This window comes from Mytilus galloprovincialis, chromosome 7, assembly GCF_965363235.1.
Source record: "Mytilus galloprovincialis chromosome 7, xbMytGall1.hap1.1, whole genome shotgun sequence".
Taxonomy (NCBI): domain Eukaryota; kingdom Metazoa; phylum Mollusca; class Bivalvia; order Mytilida; family Mytilidae; genus Mytilus; species Mytilus galloprovincialis.
The window spans coordinates 51,900,619-51,922,882 of NC_134844.1; the positions used below are offsets into that span (position 1 = coordinate 51,900,619).

The window sequence follows — 22,264 nt, forward strand, 5'->3', positions numbered from 1 at the left end:
TTGATTGACTCCTTTATATACGTAAAAAAAAAGACGAAACGAAAAGGTAGTTCAATTTTGATTCTCGAAATATTGAGTATTTTCTACAAGAATATTTATAAGCATTTATAGGAACTGTCTCATATATTGTTCTATTATACATTTTTCATAATCTTGTCTTTCATTATTGTTAACTTTGGGTTTTTTCTATATGCCTTTTTGTGTTACTTTGTTTTATATGACGTGGCTCTGTACTTATAAATCCCGTCATTGTGTTATTGTTCTATGGTACACTTTTTGTCGTCTTGTCTTTATTTTTGCTATTGAGCTTCGTCTCTATGCTTTTTTGTGTTCCTTTGTTACATATAACGTGACTCTGTACTAATAAATCCCGTCATTGTATTATTGTTATTGGTACAATTATTGTATTCTGGTCTTTCATTTTTGCTAATGTATTGTGTCCGTAATATGCCTCTGTGTGCTACTTTGTTACATAATATGTTTGTTGTTCTAGTAAGATTACTATGTTAATTGCTGTACCCCTTGTTTTGACATGTTTCCCTATCATGTCTGTAAGATAAGTTTACACCTCGTTGCCAATATAACAAAAATTTATACAACTGACATACAGGTGAGAGGTTTAGCTAGCTATTAAACTATGTTTAATACACCATTTTCTACATAAGAAAGTGCCTGTACAATTAGGAATATGACATTTGATATCCATTCGTTTGATGTGTTGGAGCTTTTGATTTTGCCAATTGATTGGGGACTTTCCGTTTAGATTTTTCCTGGAAGTTCGGTATTTTTTTGTAATTTTGCTTTTTATATATTTGTATAATTCAGCTGAATCATCGACCGATTGAACATAAAATCATCTTGTAGAAAGAGTGTATATGCTTCGTTTTCGGTGAATTGTTTAGATTATAATGGACTTTTACAAAAAAAATAGAACTCGTAAAGGAATAAAGGGAAATTCAATGTTACTTGCATTGCATTTATTATTTTTTTTATGTTTCTTATATTTCAGAAGGTAGTCAAATGGTAGTTATAATAGATTCGTTTTTATAATAGTCCATTGTTTCTGCAGGACACCACACGAGCTCCTTCGCGGCTCTGTTCTAAGTGGTCTTTCGTGTCTGCTCTATATAAATGATATTGGCGAAAATGTATGTTTAGTTATCAGACTTTTTGCTGAGGACACATTACGGGGCAACTCAACATCTAGCTTTTACGACTTAAATTTAGTAATTAATCGTGATTTGAATAAGTTCAGTATTAAAATTTCGATCTACAACTTGGCTTATATCCCTCAAACCAAATGAAACGTAAAACAGAATTTGCTTAAATATTGAGATTACGAATAATATAAGTTTTTCATTCAATAGAATGTTTCTTCTTTCTGTTTAAAAAGATGTGCATCACGTGGATGCAGGGGTGCTACAATTGTAAAATAATAATTGAAAAAATTAATAATAAGAATATCGTTTCTAACAACTTATTTGAAAACTTCAAAGTAATTTCATGACGTACTTTGGGAATTAGTTAGTATTTAAAAACTTAGTAGTTAACTACATGTACATGGTGGTATTTTATACTGACGCATGAATTTGAAGGAAATAAAGACAAAATTCAATGGCCTCAAAGTAAATTGACATTGCTATACTTACGGAATAAATACGCATTTAGTTAGTTAGTGTTGATACATACGAAATGATGTACAATCCTCTTAAAAGGAAAAAACGGAAACGTGCTCTATATTATACGAGTGTTTAAACCATATTTGCAGTCGAAACAATAACTTTTTACTTAGATTTCTATACAATTTACAAATAAAACAAGTAAATACATACATGTAATATTTATAAGCTAGTTTGGTGGATAACTGCAGTATGGTCATGGTCCTATTAAAACTTTTAATAATTGGTTTCAGCATAAATGTATATTATTCTAAAGGTAAGTTACATTGTTTTAATTATTTTAAAATATACAAGGTACGTTTTCCTCGACATTTATAGTAAGAATTAATTTTATTGATCCTATATAATATAAAATTGAGAATGGAAATGGGGAATGTGTCAAAAAGACAAAAACCCGACCATAGAACAGACAAAAGCAGAAGGTCACCAATAGGTCTTCAATGCAGCGAGAAACTCCAGCACCCGGAGATTATATATTGCAAATATTTGAAGTTATAGCTATCTTAAAGAAAAGAGACATACTTTTCTTAAATTGAATTTTAAATGTACGTATTGTTATGCGTTTACATTTCTACATTGGCTAGAGGTATAGGGGGAGGGTTGAGATCTCATAAACATGTTTAACCCCGCCGCATTTTTGCGCCTGTCCCAAGTCAGGAGCCTCTGGTCTTTATTAGTCTTGTATTATTTTAATTTTAGTTTCTTGTGTACAATTTGGAAATTAATATGGCGTTCATTATCACTGAACTAGTATATATTTGTTTAGGGGCCAGCTGAAGGAAGCCTCCGGGTGCGGAAATTTCTCGTTACATTGAACACCTGTTGGTGACCTTCTGCTGTTGTTTTTTCGATGGTTGGGTTGTTGTCTCTTTGATACATTCCCCATTTCCATTCTCAATTTTATATAAGCCAAATGTGGCAAATTAGGGATTGGAAATAAAACAAAATACTACAAGAATGAATCCTAAAATTACATCACTTGTTACAATGTATATATGTGTGTGATATACTAAAATTCTTCCTTTCTTGTTTCTTTCAATTTTAAGAAAATCAAGATAATCTTGTGTACACTGTATTAAGATAAAAGAGATAAGGATAAATATAATTAAGTGTAAGTTAAGTTCAAGGAAGAAAAGTATAACGAGCTAGAATTATAGCATTTCGTATTATCACAAGAAATATAAATACGTGAATGACTTAGTTCCGATGTATTATGAATAATCGAAAGTAATGTACTAATAGGAGAAATTTGGTAAACACTTGAAACATGTAAAATACACTTATGAATTATAGTGCCGGTCACGATGTTTTAAAAGCTCCACTCGTTCCGACAACGAAAGTAATTGCATTGTAAGTCCAAATATTTTAAAGACTCCTCTCATCTCAGAAAAAAGTCGATCAGGTTATATCATTTTAAACAATCATAAATGTTTGTTACCACAAACTTACCATTTCATTGACATCTATGATGTGACGATTTTTGATAGGCTTAAATGATCACCAAAACTGTATACTTGACATACATGTATTCTTGGTTTTTTTCCCTTTTAAGTTCGTACGAATGTCATTGTATACGATATGATAAACTAATTTAATGTTTCGTAAAGGTGTACAAATCACAGGACTGTTTATAAATTAAATGATTAAGATAATAACACAACGGTGACCCTTGTATCCCTTTTTTTGACATTCTTACCTATTATGTCTGTTTTGTTCACACATCGTTGTCAAAATAATAGTATTAAATGCGACTGTCATACCAGTGAGAAGTTAAACTAGTTTTAAACCCAGGTTTAATCCACCATTCTCTACATTAGAAAATGCCTGTACTAAGTCAGGAACATGACAGTTGTTGTCCATTCGTTTTATGTGTTTGAGCTCTTGATTTTACCAATTTAATTGGTGACTTTCCATTTTGAATTTTTACTCAGAATTTTTTTTTTTTTTGTGATTTTACTTTTCTCTCCAAAGTATTATCAGCAGTTTTGCTTTATATATGCTCTTTAAAATAAAACCACATTAAAAAAAATAATAATAAAAACATAAAACCACATTTAGATATTTTGAGATTCCTTAGGGAAAAAATTTAAAATCTTTGAAATTCAGACACTACCTTTTAAACAAATACAAATATAAGAAAGGCTGTATAAAGTAAACGAGTTTTGTGGAAATTATTTTAAAAAATCTTACGTCATTATTTACAGGAGAAATAGCTAACACAATCATTACTAAAAACAGTTATACATGGACAGAGGCAAAACACAACTGCACTATGATTGGACGAGAGAACCACGTGAATATATCAAGCAGCATTGATAGAGAATTTTGGATAGATGCTATAGTAACTTATTCGCCTTGGATAGAATATTTAGGTATACATGTACATGTAGTTGAAAGTATATTTTTTGTATTTAAAATTACTCGATACTCATTACTGCTAGAAAATAATTATCATTCTTTATTCTGTATAAGAAACACTCTTTAACAACAATACAACAATATGTGATGTGGATCTTTAATCTTCAAACACAACGTAATCTATCATGTAGGAATTTTTGTATTGAAATCTACACGACAATTTTTATACTTAATATCACAACACATGTTCGCCACATCTCGTATAAAATCTTTTTTTTTATCTCAGTCTTTAAATACGCCATTTGGAAGAGACATTGCAACGTGTTCAATGCCGGAAAATATTACAGGGAGCTTTTGGGGTAAATTCTGGAGAGAAGACTTATATACAGGCGTTATACATTAAATGGAGCAAATTCATGAGTTTTTGTTGTTCTATATCGCACCTGTATCAACCCGTGAATTAATATTGCATTGGCTGAGAGTTAATTTTTGTGACTGTGTATGATTATGCAAGAGCCACACCATGAACATTTTATCATACTAGTATACCTCAAGAAGATGTATTTTAGCTGGAGCATTCAGTGGTGAATAACAACAGTCACATCAAATAAAATTAGAAAAGGGCTGCCCAATAATTAGCCATTGAGTATACGAAAGACAGCAAAGAAGGTTTTGTTTGCAAAAACATGTTATATTTTAACTTGAAGTCTTCACAATATTTTACATCATTTCTATTTCAGGGTGTTCACGAGTAACAGATGAAATTGCGGAAACTCCCAAATACGTTACATCGGGACAACAGATAAAGCAATGTTTGCATATTTGTACCGACTATCATTCCATTGGTATTCAGGTATATGTTTTATCTCATTGCATTCTTTTGTGCAAACAAATTCATTATAAAGCAAAGGTACCGTATGTGTATCTATACTATTAAATGAGGAGACCTCATTTTGTGTGTCGCATCTCTTCCTTCCGCAATAAATTAATCATCATGTCTCTGTATCCTATAGGTACCATGTATAGTTGCATTTATTTTTGTTATCCTCACCTTTGATAACTCAGTTTTGTTTATTTGGTGAGAAAAACGAAAATAAATGCGTTCAGATAGGTTTTCCGTCATCGGACAGACTTTTAAGTTATAGACAAGTCTTCCGTTTCGGACAGTTTCAAAATGATACATAATTATCACAAGTACTTGGAGTTTTTGGGGACAGGACAATTATTTTCGCGGTTTTTTTTCTGTTTTCTATGATCATGCATAGACAAAGACTAAAGTGTATTTGCTTTGTACTGTACTATCAATTCCAATTTACTATTCACGGAGGTCACTGATATATTTTTTGGAGACTAACAATGTTACTGTATTCACTGATATGTTATATATAGACGAACTATCAATTCCAAGTTTACTATCCAAGGCGGTCACTGATATATATATATATATATATATATATATATATATTATATATATATATATATATATATATATATATTATATATATATATATATATATATATATATATATATATATATATATATATATATATATATATATATATATATATATATACAACAATGTATATAATTTTATATATATTAAAAAAAACTTTTATATTGTCGTTTGTGGTTCATAAGTGTTCCGTCATCGGACGAACTTTTAAGTCATAAACAAGACTTCCGCTTAGGACTCTTAGGCCACAGACCACACTTAAATTCTCTATTAGTTCTTTATAACGTTTTGTTTCATTAAAAAAATTGCACGTAATTTTTTTGTCAAATTTTGTGTGTGTGTAAAGAACAGTTCTATTCCAAAACTATATCCAAAATTCAGAAAGATTGCTCCTCTGTATTTTACAAATTCAGCCAATACACATCCATACCCCTATGGACAAGTCAAAAGATGTTCCGAAAACATTAAATATCACCTTTTTGCACCTGGCCTAATCACTCTTTCCATATCAAAATCAGTTAAAATAAAACATCCAAAAGTTTATTTTAGCTCTCTTCTTTCATTTCCACCCCAGAAAAGCTAAGAAATGCATGAGAAAGGGAAAGAAAAAAAATAAAGAGAAAATACACTATAATTAAAAGGAACTATATTCGTGGACAACGAAAAGTGGGATCATTAATTGTGGTCTTGGGCCAGTTATAGATTGAAATAAACAATTAATTTTCCCATTGGCGACAATGATAGCCTTTTTTGAGATACAGACTTTAGATTAATTTGATTTGTTTAACGTAACCTTGCTAGAATTACAGAAAAGTTATTCGGACAGTATTTTTTGGTGCAAAAAATATAGGTTCGCGTTGCTTTTCTTAGCGTGTTTTGTACTTCTCTCCCATGCCTATCAATTTTGCACCTTAAAATACGTGTCTCGTCCTAGCGTTGAAAAGACGTCTCATTTCCGTTAGGGCTAAGGAAAATAATTTGTTTGGCCTAATATCATATCATGCAGAATGCACGAAGTCTTTAATAATAAAAAATTACGGGCGCACTTATCAACCAATCAGGATTAGCCATACTCTTAATTCTGAATACCATGTTATGCTCATAAAATAGCTGCGCCCATACAATCTAATGGTTTATTGTAACCTATAAAATTACACAAGTACTTGGGGAAAGGACAATTATTTTCGCATTTGTCTGCATGTATACTATATTATCATACAACTATAATATATAGACTCTATATAATATATCAGTGACCGCCGTGGATAATAAAGTTGGAATTGATAGTAAATAGCAAATACAATGTATGCATTATATACAACTATTACTGTTCATAGCTCGAGGTTCATAGAATGCAACAACAAAAAACGCGACATTGAAAGAAATTAACACAAAACAAAATATAATGAACTGTAAAAAAAGGGAAAGGGCTCAACAAATTATCCTGGCTCCAAGTATCTATGACTTGATTCTTTTCCTGAAATTTTCAAGTCGTAAAATGTTTCACAAACAATCATCGTAAAACAGTTTACATATATGGAACGCCACAGCTGTCTTATGTGGAACTCTGATATTACTTTATGTTGTTTTATTATTACTTAATGATATTTTGTCTTTACTTAATATGGGTTTGACATTACGTTATGATGTTTTAATATAACTCAATATGGAATAGTCATTACTTAATGATATTTCGATATTACACGATATGGTTTCGTATTGACTTGATATAGTTTTGTCATTACTCAATATGATTTTGTCATTACTCGATGTGGTTTCACCATTTTTTAATATGGTTGTGTCATTAGTCAATGTGGTTTTATCATTACTTGATGTGTATGTGAATTAACGTAATTTAGTTGTTTCATTACATGATGTGGTTTTGTTATTTCGTAATGATGATTTGTCTATTCTTTATATGGTTTTAACATTACGTAATGATGTTTCAAAATTTAACGATTTTACACTACTTGATGTGTTTGTTTCATTATTCGATGTGGTCTTGTCATTCTTTGATGTGGTCCTGTCATTCTTTGATGTGGTTGTCCCATTACTTGATGAGGTCAAACCACGTGACCAATTCGGAAAAAAACTGTTCTATTTTTGGATTTCCATGTTGTATGTGCCTTGCATGCGTGTGGCCATCCATCTAATTAGTGTTCAAATTAAAGTTTGGTTTACTGCTTGAGTTAAACTTTGAGTTAGTTTTCGAATTCAAGTCATACTTAGAATTTAAGTTTTAGTTAACATTGAGTTTCGAGTTGGACTTCGCGTTTGAGTCACATTTAAAGGCAGAGTTCTAGTTACAACTTTGAATTTGAGTCACTTTTAGAGGTATAGTTTGAGTAAGATTCGAATTAATGTCTCATTCAGATTGATTAAGACTTCGAGTTGAAATTCGAGCTATTTTATATGTCTTTTGAGTTCGTATTTTAATTTTCTATCGCGGAACAAGGGCTTTTGCTTGGGCTTCCGAAAAGAGGGCTCCGGGATATGCGTACTAAATAAACAATGCTGCAGTATACAAAACGCAACATAGGAGTTGAAATAAAGTAAGATGTGCTGTGATTGCCAATGATACAACTATCCACCAGAGTGTAAATGCAGTGGATGTAAGAAATCATATATAGGCAACCGTACAGCCTTCAACACTCCGTATAGTCAGCTAAAAAAGGCCACCATGCACTATTTGGAAAACAAATCTTTTTTTCAACAGATTTCAATATGTCGTTTTTTTAATGTGCTTTGGATGGGTATCGCCAAAGTTAAAGGTTCAAATTAAAGTTCGATTGGTTGTTCAGAGTTATTTGGTATGAAAAAGGGGAACGGCAGAAAATAATAAAAAGATAAAATCCTGAATATTTTACAGTATTTCGGACATAATTGGGATATCCCCAAACCATTTGGTCCTGTCATTTGATCCGAAGTTCTCAAATAGAAGCAGTATTAGTATAATAAATTTGTAAAATAGTCAACGGCACGCTGTGTCTCGCCTGATATTGCTGATTTCAGTGTAAAAGCGTAATTTTGATCTGCTGTACATTCATCGGTAAAAAAAAAATGTTTTTCTGTAGATGCTTTTTCTTGATATTGAGGAAATACTGCTATACAAGTTTTAAAACACTTCATGGAGGTAATAAATTTATCATGTCAAAACAGTTTAATTCGGTTTTATTTAATTAAACTAAACTGTATGGTTTTCAACAATGAGCAAAACCCCTACCCCATAGTAAGCTATAAAAGGTCCCGCAATGACGCCACTTTCGACGACGTTGTTGTGTCTCACTGCCGCTACGTTGATGTCGAAGGCTCGACACAAATCAAAAGACTAATACTTTTTTGTTAACAAAAGAGACACTTAAAATCAACTCACACTTTAGTTACAGGAAAATCGGGAGAATGGGCTCGGACTAAGCGACAAAGCATCAATACTATTTTTGTTTTTAGCGTTAATGATCATTTGAACATATATACGAATATCAACCTTTTACTTTTAATCAATTGAAATCTCTGATCTACCTCGCACAAATGTCGCACTAATTGAAAAATAAACTTTTTGGAATATCTGTTTCACATGTGACGACGAACATGTTCCAGTTATCGTAACCATAATACCTTCATCTTTTACTCAAATGTGAACTTCCAAATAAAACCAAATAACTCGGTTTTTAATTTCGCGAATAACACGACGGGTGCCACACGTTGAGCAGAATCTCCTTACCTTTCTGGGGAACCCGATATCACCCCGATGGATTTAAATTACCCAGTCATACCGATCTATCGAGTCAGCCAATTGAAACTGTTTTGTAAGCCACCGCAAATTAACCGCAACTGAAAGTTGGTGGCATAGTGTTTAACCTCTGTCCGTCCGTCCGTCTTTTCTTTTGTTTTCTTTTTTTTTCAGTAGTCAGGCTTTTACGATCCCTTTACATCACCACCTGACTATAGTGTTAAAGGGTTTTATATATATATACAACAAAAAATTTACTACATTTTTTTTCTTCTAATGTGAATATATGTTATTTAAATATCAACATTATAATAAAAAGTGGAAAAGAAACAATCACACACACATACACACACTCTCGCACTTGCATTAACATAACATATATCAACTTGTGTATTGCAAAGAAAAATGTTATCTTTGTAAAGATCTGCTCTTTATGTTTCATTTTTTATTTTATATGATTTGAATCAAAAGTAGTGGTGACTAATCAGTAAAAATGTAATCTACTGGGGCCCATAATTTTTGAAAATAAGGTGTGGTACCATTTTTCTTTGCTATATAATGTTCATTTTCCTGATATTTTCTTATTTTTGCTAATAGCCCTATAATACTTGGTTTCTTTTCGTACAATTTACATTTGTATATATAGTTCTTTGCAATAATAATGATCAAATTCAACAGTAAACTCTCATTTTGAAGACCAAGAAAAATGTGCTTCTTAGATAATGTAAAGTTCACAAAATATCTTTTCAATTTTTGTGAAAAAGATTGCCATATAAAATGTGTTATTGGACATTCATAGAACAAATGCTCCATTGCTTCATCAGAAACCTTACAAAAAGTACAAAGCTTTGAATCTTTAAGTTTAACTTTATACAAGAAAGTATTAGTTGCAATTATTCTATGTAAAAATTTGTATTAAAAAGTTCTTAAATAAGTGTCTTTACATGATTTTCTTAAAATAATATAATATTCTGACCAATCTGCAATTTCAATACTTAGTGCTTCCTCCCATTGTAAAAACTTTTCTGTCAACAAGATCATTGTATACAAACTTTGCCTTTTTGTTTTTTTTTCCCGTCTTTCCGTCCCATTATTGGTATATAGTTATTCCGCATTACTCCTCCAACAGTTTGAATCCTAGGAAGTTTTCTCTTTACTGTGTTTGTACATATATTGAAGGTTGCTGCATGTGGTCAGGGTTTAATTTTTTTAATATGTGCTCTTTTGGGAGAATGTTGAACTTTGTCATTTTTGGGAAATTTACTTGCATAAGTAGGGCTTTTCCAGATAACTTCTCCTACAGTTTGAATGCTAGCTATTTATCACTCTGCTAGCTGTTTGTACTTGTATTGAAGGTGTGTATGTGGTCAGGGTTTTCCTTTTTATTATTTTTCCTCTTTTGGGAGAAAAATTGAACTTTGTCCTTTTTGGGGTATAAGCTGCTAAATGAGTGGAGTGCGGGGGCATCACTTTGTCTAGTTTACATTTTTTTCTCGTGTTGTGCTGTAACACTACTCTTACAGTCTGATGTTCGCTCACATACATGTTAAATTCTGCCACGTGCACTTTCTTTATGTACCTGCCCCAAATCAGGAGCATGACGTTCAATTGTTGTCGTTGTATACCTATGTGTCATTTTTTTTTTTGTAAAATAGACCGTTAGTTTATTTGTTTGATTTTTTTCCCACATAGTGCATGGTGTCTTTTTGTAGCTGACTATACGAGGTGTTGAAGGCTGTACGGTTGCCTATATATGATTTCTTACATCCACTGCATTTAAACTCTGGTGGATAGTCGAATTGGCAATCACACCACATCTAACTTTATTTAAACTTCTATGTTGCGTTTTGTATACTGCAACATTGTTTATTTAGTACGCATATCCCGGAGCCCTCTTTTCGGAAGCCCGAGCAAAAGCCATTGTTCCGCGATAGAAAATTTAATTACGAACTCAAAAAGACATATAAAATAGCTCGAATTTCAACTCGAAATCTTAATCAATCTAAATGAGAATTAAATTTGAATCTTACTCAAACTCTATATAGCTACCTCAAAAAGTGACTCAAGTTCAAAGTTGTAACTAGAACTCTGCCTTTAAATGTGACTCAAACTCGAAGTCCAACTCGAAACTCAATGCTAACTTAAACTTTTATTCTAAGTATGACTTGAATTCGAAAAGTAACTCAAAGTTTAACCCAAACAGTAACCTACACTTTAATTTGAACACTAATTAGATGGATGGCCACACGCATGCAAGGCACATACAACATGGAAATCTATCTAAAAATAGAACAGTTTTTTTCCGAATTGGTCACGTGGTTTGACCTCATCAAGTAATGGGATAACCACATCAAAGAATGACAGGACCACATCAAAGAATGACAAGACCACATCGAATAATGAAACAAACACATCAAGTAGTGTAAAATCGTTAAATTTTGAAACATCATTACATAATGTCAAAACCATATAAAGAATAGACAAATCACCATTACGAAATAACAAAACCACATCATGTAATGAAACAAATTCATTACGTAAAGTCACATACACATCAAGTAATGTTAAAACCACATTGACTAATGACACAACCATATTAAATAATGGTGAAACCACATCTAGTAATGACAAAACCATATTGAGTAATGACAAAACTATATCAAATCAATACGAAACCATATCGTGTAATATCGATATATCATTAAGTAATGACTATTCCATATTTAGTTATATTAAAACATCATAAAGTAATATCAGAGTTCCACATAAGACAGCTGTGGCGTTCCATATACATACGTTCAACCATATTCCAAATGGTCTCGATTTCGCGGGTGTATTCTTAGTGTTATTTAACTTTTAAAACAAAATAAAAATCATTTTCTATTGATGCAGATAAATTGGAGTAAAACGTATGTGTATCCTAAACATACCATATAGACAAAAATGGTTATGGTATTTCAACGTGAAAATATAATGTAAATTGAGACCCCGGATATACCAACCTCGGATAATTCGGATAATTTTTGTAGGGATCTTTCGACTTGAATTTTTCTAGGGTACATGTGTCTTAACTTTTTTCAAACAGGAGGTTGAATAATTATGTCTTTCCATTCTCATGAAGAAACGATGACTCCCCCCCCCCCCCTCCGTGTGGGATGTTCTCGCTGAAGACTCATTAGTGTATTTGTGTTGTTTTTTGCTCTTCGGTCGGGTTGTTGTCTCTTTGACAAAATCCCCGTTTCAATTTCCAATTCTTTTCAATGTTATATAGCAAGGACGATGCGCTTGTCTGAAAGGTGTTCCGCCAACTAGTGGTGACTCTGATACTGAATGTGAGGAGGATGCCAACGGATTATGTGTAGACACCAATGATTTGGGGATATATGCTGTGTACAGTAAACCAGGTTTGTCAATAATGAATAGAGAAGTTAAAACTCCCTGAAGTTAATAAACGATAATTGTTTGAACATATCTGTATATATACGATATTGAATTGAATTTAGCCCAGAGGCGGATTTAGGGGGGGGGCGGCCCTGCCCCCCCTTTTGGGGAAAAAATTTGGTGGCTTATATATGCTGAAGCGTGACTGGTCAGTCAGTGGGCCCCCACTTATGAAAATTTCTGGATCCGCCACTGTAGCCTTACAATGTTAGAACTTCATTTTTGTATTTGCATATAATTTCAGGGATATCGTTTCTTTAGTTTGAATCGACTAACCTTTTTAGAAATCCCCTCCAATGCATTAGGCTACTCTGCAGACTAAGTATAATAATTGTTTTCGGGCTTTACATGGGATATTGGCTCATCTTCTCTGTCATTACTATATATCACTGATAGGAAAAATCAGCCGATATCCCCTGTGAAGATCAAGAATAATATACAGTATGTGTGTAATAACCGAAGTACAATCAAACTGACTTCTACAAAAACATCTAACATTTAAAACAGGAAAATAATTTAATACTTGGTGATTTTATATTGTTAACGTTAGTTTTAAAAAAAACTTTAAACATCACGTGAAACTGATAACATGTAAAATACTATTTGAGTACATGGAGTAATTATGGTTAAAATAAAAATCATACATTTGTTTTAAGTATATTACTAATATAAACATATACACTTTACACTTTTAATTCAAAGTATAATTAGTTGATTTTGTTTACTTTTAGTTTTTTTCAGGTATGACATACGACCTGGAAATTGTTTATCAGTGGTTAAGAATGATATTGGTGGAAAGGGGGTAAACTCTTACGAGGCAATCCATTGTGATCAACATTTGCATCAAGTGTGTCAAATAGGTAGTTGAAGTTTCTTTATCCATTCGCCGATTTAGATTAAAATGGGTATGTTTTCCCAATGTGTCAAGTTTAACGCCACACTGTCCTGCTTTATTAGGCATTAATTCATCATGGTGTATCACACAAAGAAAGATATATTGTAGGTTTAGGTTAGGAATGTGGCTAGTTATAGCTGTAATTGACTTAATGAATGAATTAATATTAATACAGGACACAACTTGGACACAGCGGGAACTGATAAAAACGTATGGTCGCAGTCCTTAAGTTCTTGTTCTAGCAGAACACGAGCACAATATTCAATGGTTTTAAACCAGACAATACATTTAAGAACAGGTGAACATTATTGGCTTGCAAATATAAGAAGACCAACTTTTCACGTTTACTCAGGTAAGTAAATATGCTTATATAAGTTTCATGATTGCTAATAGTTAGAGTATTATTTTGGTGCTTGTATGTCCAGATTTAAAAAAAAATACGTTTCATTAAATAAGATTTTTAATGCATAAATAACTCAATTGTGGAGAGAAATCAGTATATTATTGGGAGATGATGTCAGTCCAGACAATGTGTTGTACGCAACTATGTAGATTCAGATATAATTGCTTGCATTTATTTTTGGATTTTTGAGTAGCGGACAAAAATGCAATTATTGCAACTTTAGGAAAAAGTTTTACATGCAACAAGTACGTTTGATTCTTCCTTTAGGGTTTTAAAAGCTTTATTTTTCGTCGTTTTTCAAAAAAAGTACAACTGCTTTTATATGCAACAGACGCCGAGTGCTTGCTTACAGAAGTTCCAACTGAGCGACTTCAGTAAAGCGTGTCAATACACTGTACAGTCAACAGCTACATTTAGCACTCAGTAATGTATTGAAGACGTTTTAATTTATATTTGTGGGCGATGATAAGAACATATTTCATCCAACAACTACCATTTACTTAATAACGTGTGTTCCAAATCGGGAAAGTATGAGCTTTACTGAGTTTGACTTTTCTGTTGAGGTCCTTTTTGGAGGTACAGCTCTTCTGAGGATTTATACGTTTTTATATATTCCCTGACTTTCAAATCTATGTATTTTTGGCATGTCTGATGAATGAAAAGCGCTTCGGACTCACGGAATTTGTACAGTTTTATTCTCTCTTTCTGAAACTCATTTACTTTTTCAAACAAATCATTATACTGAAATAACGTATGATGGTACATACATGTATGTAGCAATATAAGTTTCGTTTATGTCATAGATGCTCCCATTCTAACGGTGATCTATTGTAGTATGCTATTGCCAAAAAAAGTAACTCTCATTTTATTTTATTGAAGAAAAAAATCCAAGAAATTTTATACTAATTGTTTTTTTCTGCAAATAAACGCACCATAGATACCAGGGCTAAATTTTGTATATACGCCAGACGCGCGTTTTGTCTAAAAAGACTCATCCGTTACGCTCGAATCCAAAAAGTTAAAAAGGACGAAGCACAGGTTGGTAATAAGTAAAAGTGTAGGAACAGCTGACGTCAGCCAATAAATCATAACAATGCTATGTTGACGACAGACAGGAAACTATAATAAATGAAGGAAAACTTAATTCAATCTGGTATGAAATAATAATAATTCAAGAATGAAATTTACTTTTATTTTTTTCTCCGTTTCAAAGACCCTGAACCAAAATCAAAATATTGTGGTTCTGCAAGGATCAGTAGCAATGGTAGACTGATAAGATCTGTGGCACAATGCGACAAACGTTTACCAGCACTTTGTTTGGCTCGACCTAAATTTGTTTTAAATCCTGATAAAGGTATTTTATTATTATATGGTATAATAAATATAACATATATTACAAAAATTTGCAACACAAAAACCAACAATTTCAAAAACTTTTACAACAGACCATTTTGTTTTAAAGTAAGACTGGCAAAATTAATAAGAAACTTAAAAAAAACACATTTTAACAGATAACTACACATGATGAATCCAATAACAAAGTGCAAAAAAAAACAGTGTAATATTGCTCGAAGAAAATATAAACATTGGCAAGCTCAGTTTTTTTACAGTTGAAAATTTGTTGCTATTGGTACAAACCCGTTCAGCTATATGTTATTGTATAGACCGTTCTTAATAAGATTGTAATGAATATTCATATAAATTCGAAATCGAGGCTAAGCTAGGCAATTATTTGTAAACAATATGGCAGCATCAACAACAAACGGTACCTCATCAAAAGATCTTTCACATTTACCAGATATATCATTTGCTTTTGTGGAAGAATTTATAAGAAAACACAGCCAGAGTTCAGGAAAAGAACAAATGACAAAAGGATTCAAATACTACAGCGAGGAATACGTACATTCTGTGTCAGGTAAGGTCACTTGTTATGTTTGTTTACGAGGTGCACGTGAGAAATATTGTCTTTACACAAACCATTATTTTACCAGGAAATTATAACTTTTGACCATTATTTGTGCAGTAAAAATCATTATTCATATTCTTATTGTTTTAGTCTGCAGACTGCTGATTTATTTAGATAATTAACTCCGTATCTTGATCCTGATAATCACGTATAAATCAGCTGAATAAGTGAAGGGTAGCAACCATGCATGAACCCTCTTTGACAGAAAGTATATTATTATTAGTAACAGATAATTAAACTTGTTTACATAGTTTTATATGTTAAATTTTATAGGTGTTTAGTATAAAAAAATGTATTTTTTTTTACAGTGCATCCTGATGATACTGGGTGTTTGGTCAAAGGAAAATGTTTTAGATCACAAAGAAAAAACGAGTCTCCACATGATGTCAAGGTAGGCATACATTTTATTTCACTTGTTGTACTAAACATAGAATATAAATATTAACTTTATATCCTCCTCAAAAAATATTTTGCAAATAAACAATTTCATACAATAATAAAGAACTTTACATATTAATCAATACATGCATATGAATATAATAAAATTAGTAACAAAATATTAAACTAATACATCTCAAATTCTTTCACAGATCATGCTAAATGGAGGGCAGATTGAATATTCATTCTGTACATGTACAATTGGACAAAGTGGTTACTGTGGACATGTGTCAGCCCTTCTTTACCAACTTGCACACTACAAATCCCTGAAAATGAAATTAATTCCAACAGATATTGCTAAAACATCTTTACCACAGACGTGGCATGTTCCACGAGGCCAGAAATTACATGGTGAAAAGGCTGATAACATCGTTGTGCAGGGTTATGACCGTGAGGATCCCCAACGAGCTACAAAGGGAATAAAGTCTACCCTATATAATCCTATTCCTGGGAACGAAGCTATTAATGTCAATGACTTATTGGTCCAGGTTAACGATATGGACATTTTGTTTGACACTGTGGTGACAGAACACAGGACAGAACTAGTTCAAACTGAATTTGGTAAATTCCCTAAAGGAAGCATTCTCAGTTATCAACAAAAAATGGCAAGTGACTACCTCCTCAACTTAATGGATAATAATTCATTTCCAGAATTACCATTGAAAAATGTCATGATTAACAATTTTGAAACTGTTCTCATGAAAGACCAGTTAAAAAAGTATGACTCCTTGAAGGTTACACTGCTGGAAAGTAAAGAGATTGAGGAAGGAACACGTCTTCAATCGAATGATCCTAAATGGCATAAAATTAGACGTGATCGTATCACAGCATCACATGCAGGAGAAATAGCCAAGAGAAGAGCTGATGGGGCTAAACTTGCTGAACGCTTGCAGTCAACTAGACATGTTCAGACAGCAGCTATGAAACGTGGTATAGAATGTGAGGTTACTGCAGCCCAAGCCTATAGCAAGGTGATGAATGACAATGTCAACTTATATCCATGTGGTGTGATTGTAAATCCCTGGTGTCACTGGCTTGCAGCTACCCCAGACAGAAAAGTATATGCACCTGATAGAAATCAACCACATGGTTTGTTGGAAATAAAGTGTCCAAACACTGACCAATTATCAAGCGTCAAATGTCTTCATTTAATTGACGGGGAGCTAAAATTGAAAAAAAATGATAACTATCATTATCAAATACAAATGCAAATGGCCGTGACAGGATTAGACTGGTGTGACTTTTTTGTTTGGCTTGAAAATGATTCACATTTGGAAACAGTTTATTTTGATAGTGAATTTTGGGAAGCTACAAAAGACAAACTTGATTTGTTTTTCAACACTTATTTTTTGAACTAAATTATGTCAATGTATGCATGTATAAATGAAACACTATGCCAACTTTTAATTAGTGATGATTTAGTTTTTTTGCTTAATTAATGGTCTTCTGAACAGAGTCAATAGATTAGCAACAGTCCATAACTGATTCACAGATCCAGCTAATGAAAGTGGGACTGTATACTGTAAAAGTCTATATTCTTTAGCCCGCTTTATATGCCGCTCAACATGTATTCTTAAGGATGCAATTTTTTGATTGTCCTCAATTTGTGACGGTGTAAACTGTCCATCACTGCAAAGGAAGTGTGGCGTAGCTATTGACACACCTGTATCTTTAAGTAATTTATTTAAAATAAACCCTTTATCCGCCATTATTTGGTCTCCTGGTTCTAATAAGTCAATAAGTCCACTATGCTTGGTAATTTCTATGTCAGACATACATCCAGAATCTAATGCAGAAATGAAAGTGATAGCACCATGTGGCGATATTCCGACCAGTCCTTTCCAGGTGTTGTGACTTTTGTATGATGAAAAGGTTTTTGACGCCAAGGCTAAAGAAGAAGGTCTTTCTGTAAAAATTTCGGTACAGTCTATTATCACACGCGTGCTAGGGTACAGAAGTTTGAAGTCCTGTGGCATATGCTCCATTATTTTACCCCTACTAGGCCAGATATTAATGCCACCCAATATGAAATATAAATAATTTGTCCAAGTTATTATTTTTCTGCTTACTGTTGATGCATGAATGTTAAATCTTACTGACAAGTCCTCAGTCAGAAAACCACACCTTAACCTACATAAAAACATAAACAGTTCATCAATAGGATCCATTGACTTTGGACGTCCTCTATTGCTGGGTTCCTCAGAAGACTTATAATACACAGTTTTCATTCTTGTTGCAGTAGGCTTGATAGCAGAATAGAAAATTAAAAATAAATCAAAAGTTGGAAATCCAGTATAAAACTCTATCATTTCATGGTCGTAAGAAAATCTTGTTACTCCAAACCGTTCCATTTGTAATTTCTGGTTTAAACTTGCCAGCTCATAGGTCTTGTCTTTAAGTTCAGAGTCCTTTTGCTGTACCACATGTTCCAGTTTCTCAATTTTCTCAAGACAGTCAGCATGAATGTTAGAATCACAACTCCTGTCAATATAAAATAAATGTATTAAGTAATGGTATAATCTCCTTAACATTAAAAAGGGGGAAGTAGTTTTAAAGCACACTGTGTTTCCTTTTGATTTTATAAAATATTTTTATGTTTTCTTTTCAATTATTTTAAAAATAATTATATACATAAAAAAAACATGCAAGTTCAATTTAAATTTGGGTTTGTACATTTAATATTTTTTTATTTTGAATTAATACATTCTGATAACTAAACTTACATGTCATTTTCATGATCAACACTTTGTGAATTGTGAACTTCACAGACACTATCCTCTACAACCATTTCATCTTCATCTTCACGATCGTCAACTTTCATCTTTTTGAAAAGGGACTGTCTTGATGTGGGGGCCTTTCTGCTGCTTTCATTTAATTTCCAATCAAAGACAGATGGAACAGCTTCTGGTTTGAGACATTTTCTGTTAGGAGTCCAGCGGTAATCTTCCTTCTTGAAATGTTTGGAACAAACCACTGTATTTCCTCCAATCTGAAAACAAACACAAATTAATAGTTTTCGTTCTTGTATTTATATAACATTGTTCTTAAGTTATCATATTTATAATGTAGACCAGTAACATATTTATAAAAAAAAATAAGAAGTTTATTCTTTTTATTATTTAATAAATAAAAGTATTTGCAATTTACAAATGTGTTTATAGGTAAATTATAATTTTAACAGAATGTTGAGAATGAAATTGTTGGTGTTGTTTACGAATACATCACATTATTTTCATTCTCTATGACCATGACGACAGACGTGTTTGAAGTTCCAAATGCATATTATATTTATAACAGTCTCATACACACAGTGATAAAAACAACATGGGATAAATTAATTACACATATCTACAGATATGGGATGAAGGAAAAATCGCTATCAACATGTGGTAACAGTTTGACATGTAACACTTAAACAGATGTTTTACGGCTAAAATAAAAGTATTGTTAAAGAAAAATATTGTTGAACAAAATCTTATAGTCTGTCTGAAACTAATTATTGAAAATTGGGACAGGTATTGCATATAAAACAACATTATCGGCTTCTATGAAAAGTGTAAACAAATGCACGTGTTTCTAGTATTTACCTTGAAAAATTCACCTTCATCTCTACGGATTGCAACAATCCACTGTTTTCTTGTTAGCATTTTCTTTTCTGATGGTATATGATGAAAACTCAACTCTTTATTAGTTCTGGCATTGCCATTACAAAATGGCACACAACAGTATTCATCTCTTTGTTTACTTGTTGATGCTGCTGGAGAAGCCATTATTGATAATACCGGTGCCTAGCTTAGCCTCATTTTCGAAAATTGAACTCTGGGTCAATGCATACATGAATAACTTTTAAGAACCGTCTATAGTAATATACTTTAAGTCTTTAAGTAATTGTTTGGGGTGTGAGGCAAGTATACATACGTCAGTGGTCAGAACTCCGGTACTAACATGATTTAACAAACTTTTCTAAAATTGTTCGTTTATAAATTTTGAAATTATTAAGAAACTAAGGTTTCAATTCCCTCAGGCAAAGTTGACTTGAGATGAATTTGACTCTCAATTTTAGGTATTTTTGTCATATAGCTCTTCAACGGTTTCGGTACTGATACATCCTGGGATTTCAAATGTTTCGCTTTGGCCGTTCCTGGTGAGGGTAAATTTAGAAAAGCGCTTCGGACGCATTGAAATTATTAAACGTGTTGTTTTCAGGTTTTTTCTTACAATAATCTATGCACACATACGGACGATTTCGCCTTATAAACGATGGTATGCTTGTTATGCTACAATATAATTAATATGATAAAAAAAATCTGTAGTGATAACAGTCGCATACCCCTCGCTCCACCCAGAATTCCACCGAATATTGCAACCAATTCAAAATGCTTGTGATAATAGAAAAGATTCCGGGTTTGTTGTTTTTGGAATTCTGCTTTTTTCATTGAACAAAATTTTGACTCTGGAATTTATAATTTATAAATTTTCGATTGGTAACCGGCTCTGTGGAAGAACATATTGCTACTCGGTCTGGTAAGAGCAACGTAAAGAATCAAAATACAGCTTTCATTCGGTAGAATTTTTGGGAGAAATTTGATGTTTACTGTATACAACAAAATCATCAGAAAACAGTAGAAATAGCAGAAACCAGGATGTCCAACCACAGGGACGGTTAACTGTCGATATTTCTTAATTCCGGAGTCAAAATTCGATAAAATGAAAATAGTCTTTGAGACACTATAAATGATTCATGGTGAAAAAAACTTCAGACGAAATTTGAAAATAATGAGATAAAAATAAAAGGATTTAACGTATCTCGTTGTCAATATTTCAGGTTTATCATAATAGTAAAGTGCCTCTCAAATAGAATAGTTCGTTTTTAAGGCTTTCTTCTTATTAACTCACCCGTTGATTTTAAATGTGGAATGATAAGGGGATGACCAGTTGGTTTTCGGATTGGTTGGGGATGTTTTTTAGGATTGACTCATTCGTTCGTCACAATTTGGCCGATTCCGTACCTCCATCTGATAGAAGAAGAGAAACAGATTCACACGAGAATTGCCGATTGAAGGATGACTATTTGTTTACATCTGTTCCTATGCAGCCTCGTTTTTATCCGCGGCAACGGCGCGAAAACTTCTTTACACTTTTGTACGCCAATAATTCCTGCATTTTGTATTGCAGTCTATTCATTATTTATATTGTCTTGGGAAAAATCCCAGCTCTTACAATGAACACATAAGAATAACTTCTCTTGTTAAATTAATTTATGTTTTTTCCTTGAGATATCAAAATATATGCTGTTACTTTTGTCGTTCATTTTCTTTTATCATAGATTGAAAAAGAAACAGTTAAGTCTATACCAACATCACAATACTTCCGAAGATGGCCACGTGTATACTGAAATCAACGAAGCTGCCGAATGTTCGAATCGACCACATCAAAGAGCTAATGAACAGTTTACGTATGATCACCTTAATCATTCCCAAAAGGTTACTAATAAACCATCCGGAAATATTTATGACACCACAACTGATGTACCTGCGAGATATTACGACAAGTCATCAACAGTTAAATCTAGTTATGATAAAATGAATATCTCCCAAAAAAACATGCATGGACATTTCCAAAATCAACCGCCGAATGAATATGACACTGTGCGACTTATTGAAAAGTATGACGAAGATAACTATCATCATCTTGATAGAAATAATGGGGAGGTAACCACGAACGTTGCTACTGGTTACAGTGAGACCAGCTTTGTTAACTAATTTCAAATACTGTTAGCTTACTTGTTATTTAAATCTTATATACATGAGTCAATACCATATATCTTTTATTTCACTACACACCAAATTGTATTTGCCAAGAGACACACGCAATAAATACATATTTCATAATGCATATGT

At 32.5% G+C, this 22,264-nt stretch overlaps 3 protein-coding genes across 3 annotated transcripts; 2 read left to right on the plus strand and 1 right to left on the minus strand.

Moving 5' to 3' along the window:
* Positions 1-1,840: 1,840 nt before the first annotated feature.
* On the plus strand, positions 1,841-22,185 carry LOC143083238 (uncharacterized). The gene is made up of 8 exons (XM_076259485.1): positions 1,841-1,935; positions 3,884-4,051; positions 4,778-4,890; positions 12,493-12,625; positions 13,394-13,522; positions 13,733-13,909; positions 15,174-15,314; positions 21,691-22,185. Exons 1-8 carry the CDS (start codon positions 1,872-1,874, stop codon positions 21,693-21,695), a joined length of 930 nt encoding a protein of 309 aa, XP_076115600.1. The 5' UTR covers positions 1,841-1,871; the 3' UTR covers positions 21,696-22,185.
* Positions 15,704-17,722, plus strand: LOC143083237 (uncharacterized). Its single transcript, XM_076259484.1, has 3 exons — positions 15,704-15,875; positions 16,235-16,317; positions 16,517-17,722. The coding sequence occupies exons 1-3, from the start codon at positions 15,704-15,706 to the stop codon at positions 17,720-17,722; spliced, it is 1,461 nt and encodes a 486-aa protein (XP_076115599.1).
* LOC143083236 (uncharacterized) lies at positions 17,771-20,229 on the minus strand. Its single transcript, XM_076259483.1, has 3 exons — positions 19,952-20,229; positions 19,088-19,353; positions 17,771-18,845 (listed from the first exon to the last, which is right to left on the minus strand). Exons 1-3 carry the CDS (start codon positions 20,132-20,134, stop codon positions 17,783-17,785), a joined length of 1,512 nt encoding a protein of 503 aa, XP_076115598.1. The 5' UTR covers positions 20,135-20,229; the 3' UTR covers positions 17,771-17,782.
* Positions 22,186-22,264: the final 79 nt, after the last annotated feature.

Bases quoted from the DNA above. Each gene is read 5' to 3' on its own strand.
- LOC143083238 (XM_076259485.1), top strand. From the start codon at position 1,872: ATGGTCATGGTCCTATTAAAACTTTTAATAATTGGTTTCAGCATAAAT. The intron at 4,052-4,777 runs GTATACATGTAC...TTTCTATTTCAG, and splicing joins GCCTTGGATAGAATATTTAG to GGTGTTCACGAGTAACAGAT. The intron at 13,910-15,173 runs GTAAGTAAATAT...TCCGTTTCAAAG, and splicing joins AACTTTTCACGTTTACTCAG to ACCCTGAACCAAAATCAAAA.
- LOC143083237 (XM_076259484.1), top strand. From the start codon at position 15,704: ATGGCAGCATCAACAACAAACGGTACCTCATCAAAAGATCTTTCACAT. The intron at 15,876-16,234 runs GTAAGGTCACTT...TTTTTTTTACAG, and splicing joins ATACGTACATTCTGTGTCAG to TGCATCCTGATGATACTGGG. The intron at 16,318-16,516 runs GTAGGCATACAT...ATTCTTTCACAG, and splicing joins AGTCTCCACATGATGTCAAG to ATCATGCTAAATGGAGGGCA.
- LOC143083236 (XM_076259483.1), bottom strand. From the start codon at position 20,134: ATGGCTTCTCCAGCAGCATCAACAAGTAAACAAAGAGATGAATACTGT. The intron at 19,354-19,951 runs GTAAATACTAGA...GTTTGTTTTCAG, and splicing joins ATGAAGGTGAATTTTTCAAG to ATTGGAGGAAATACAGTGGT. The intron at 18,846-19,087 runs GTAAGTTTAGTT...TTATATTGACAG, and splicing joins GTTGATCATGAAAATGACAT to GAGTTGTGATTCTAACATTC.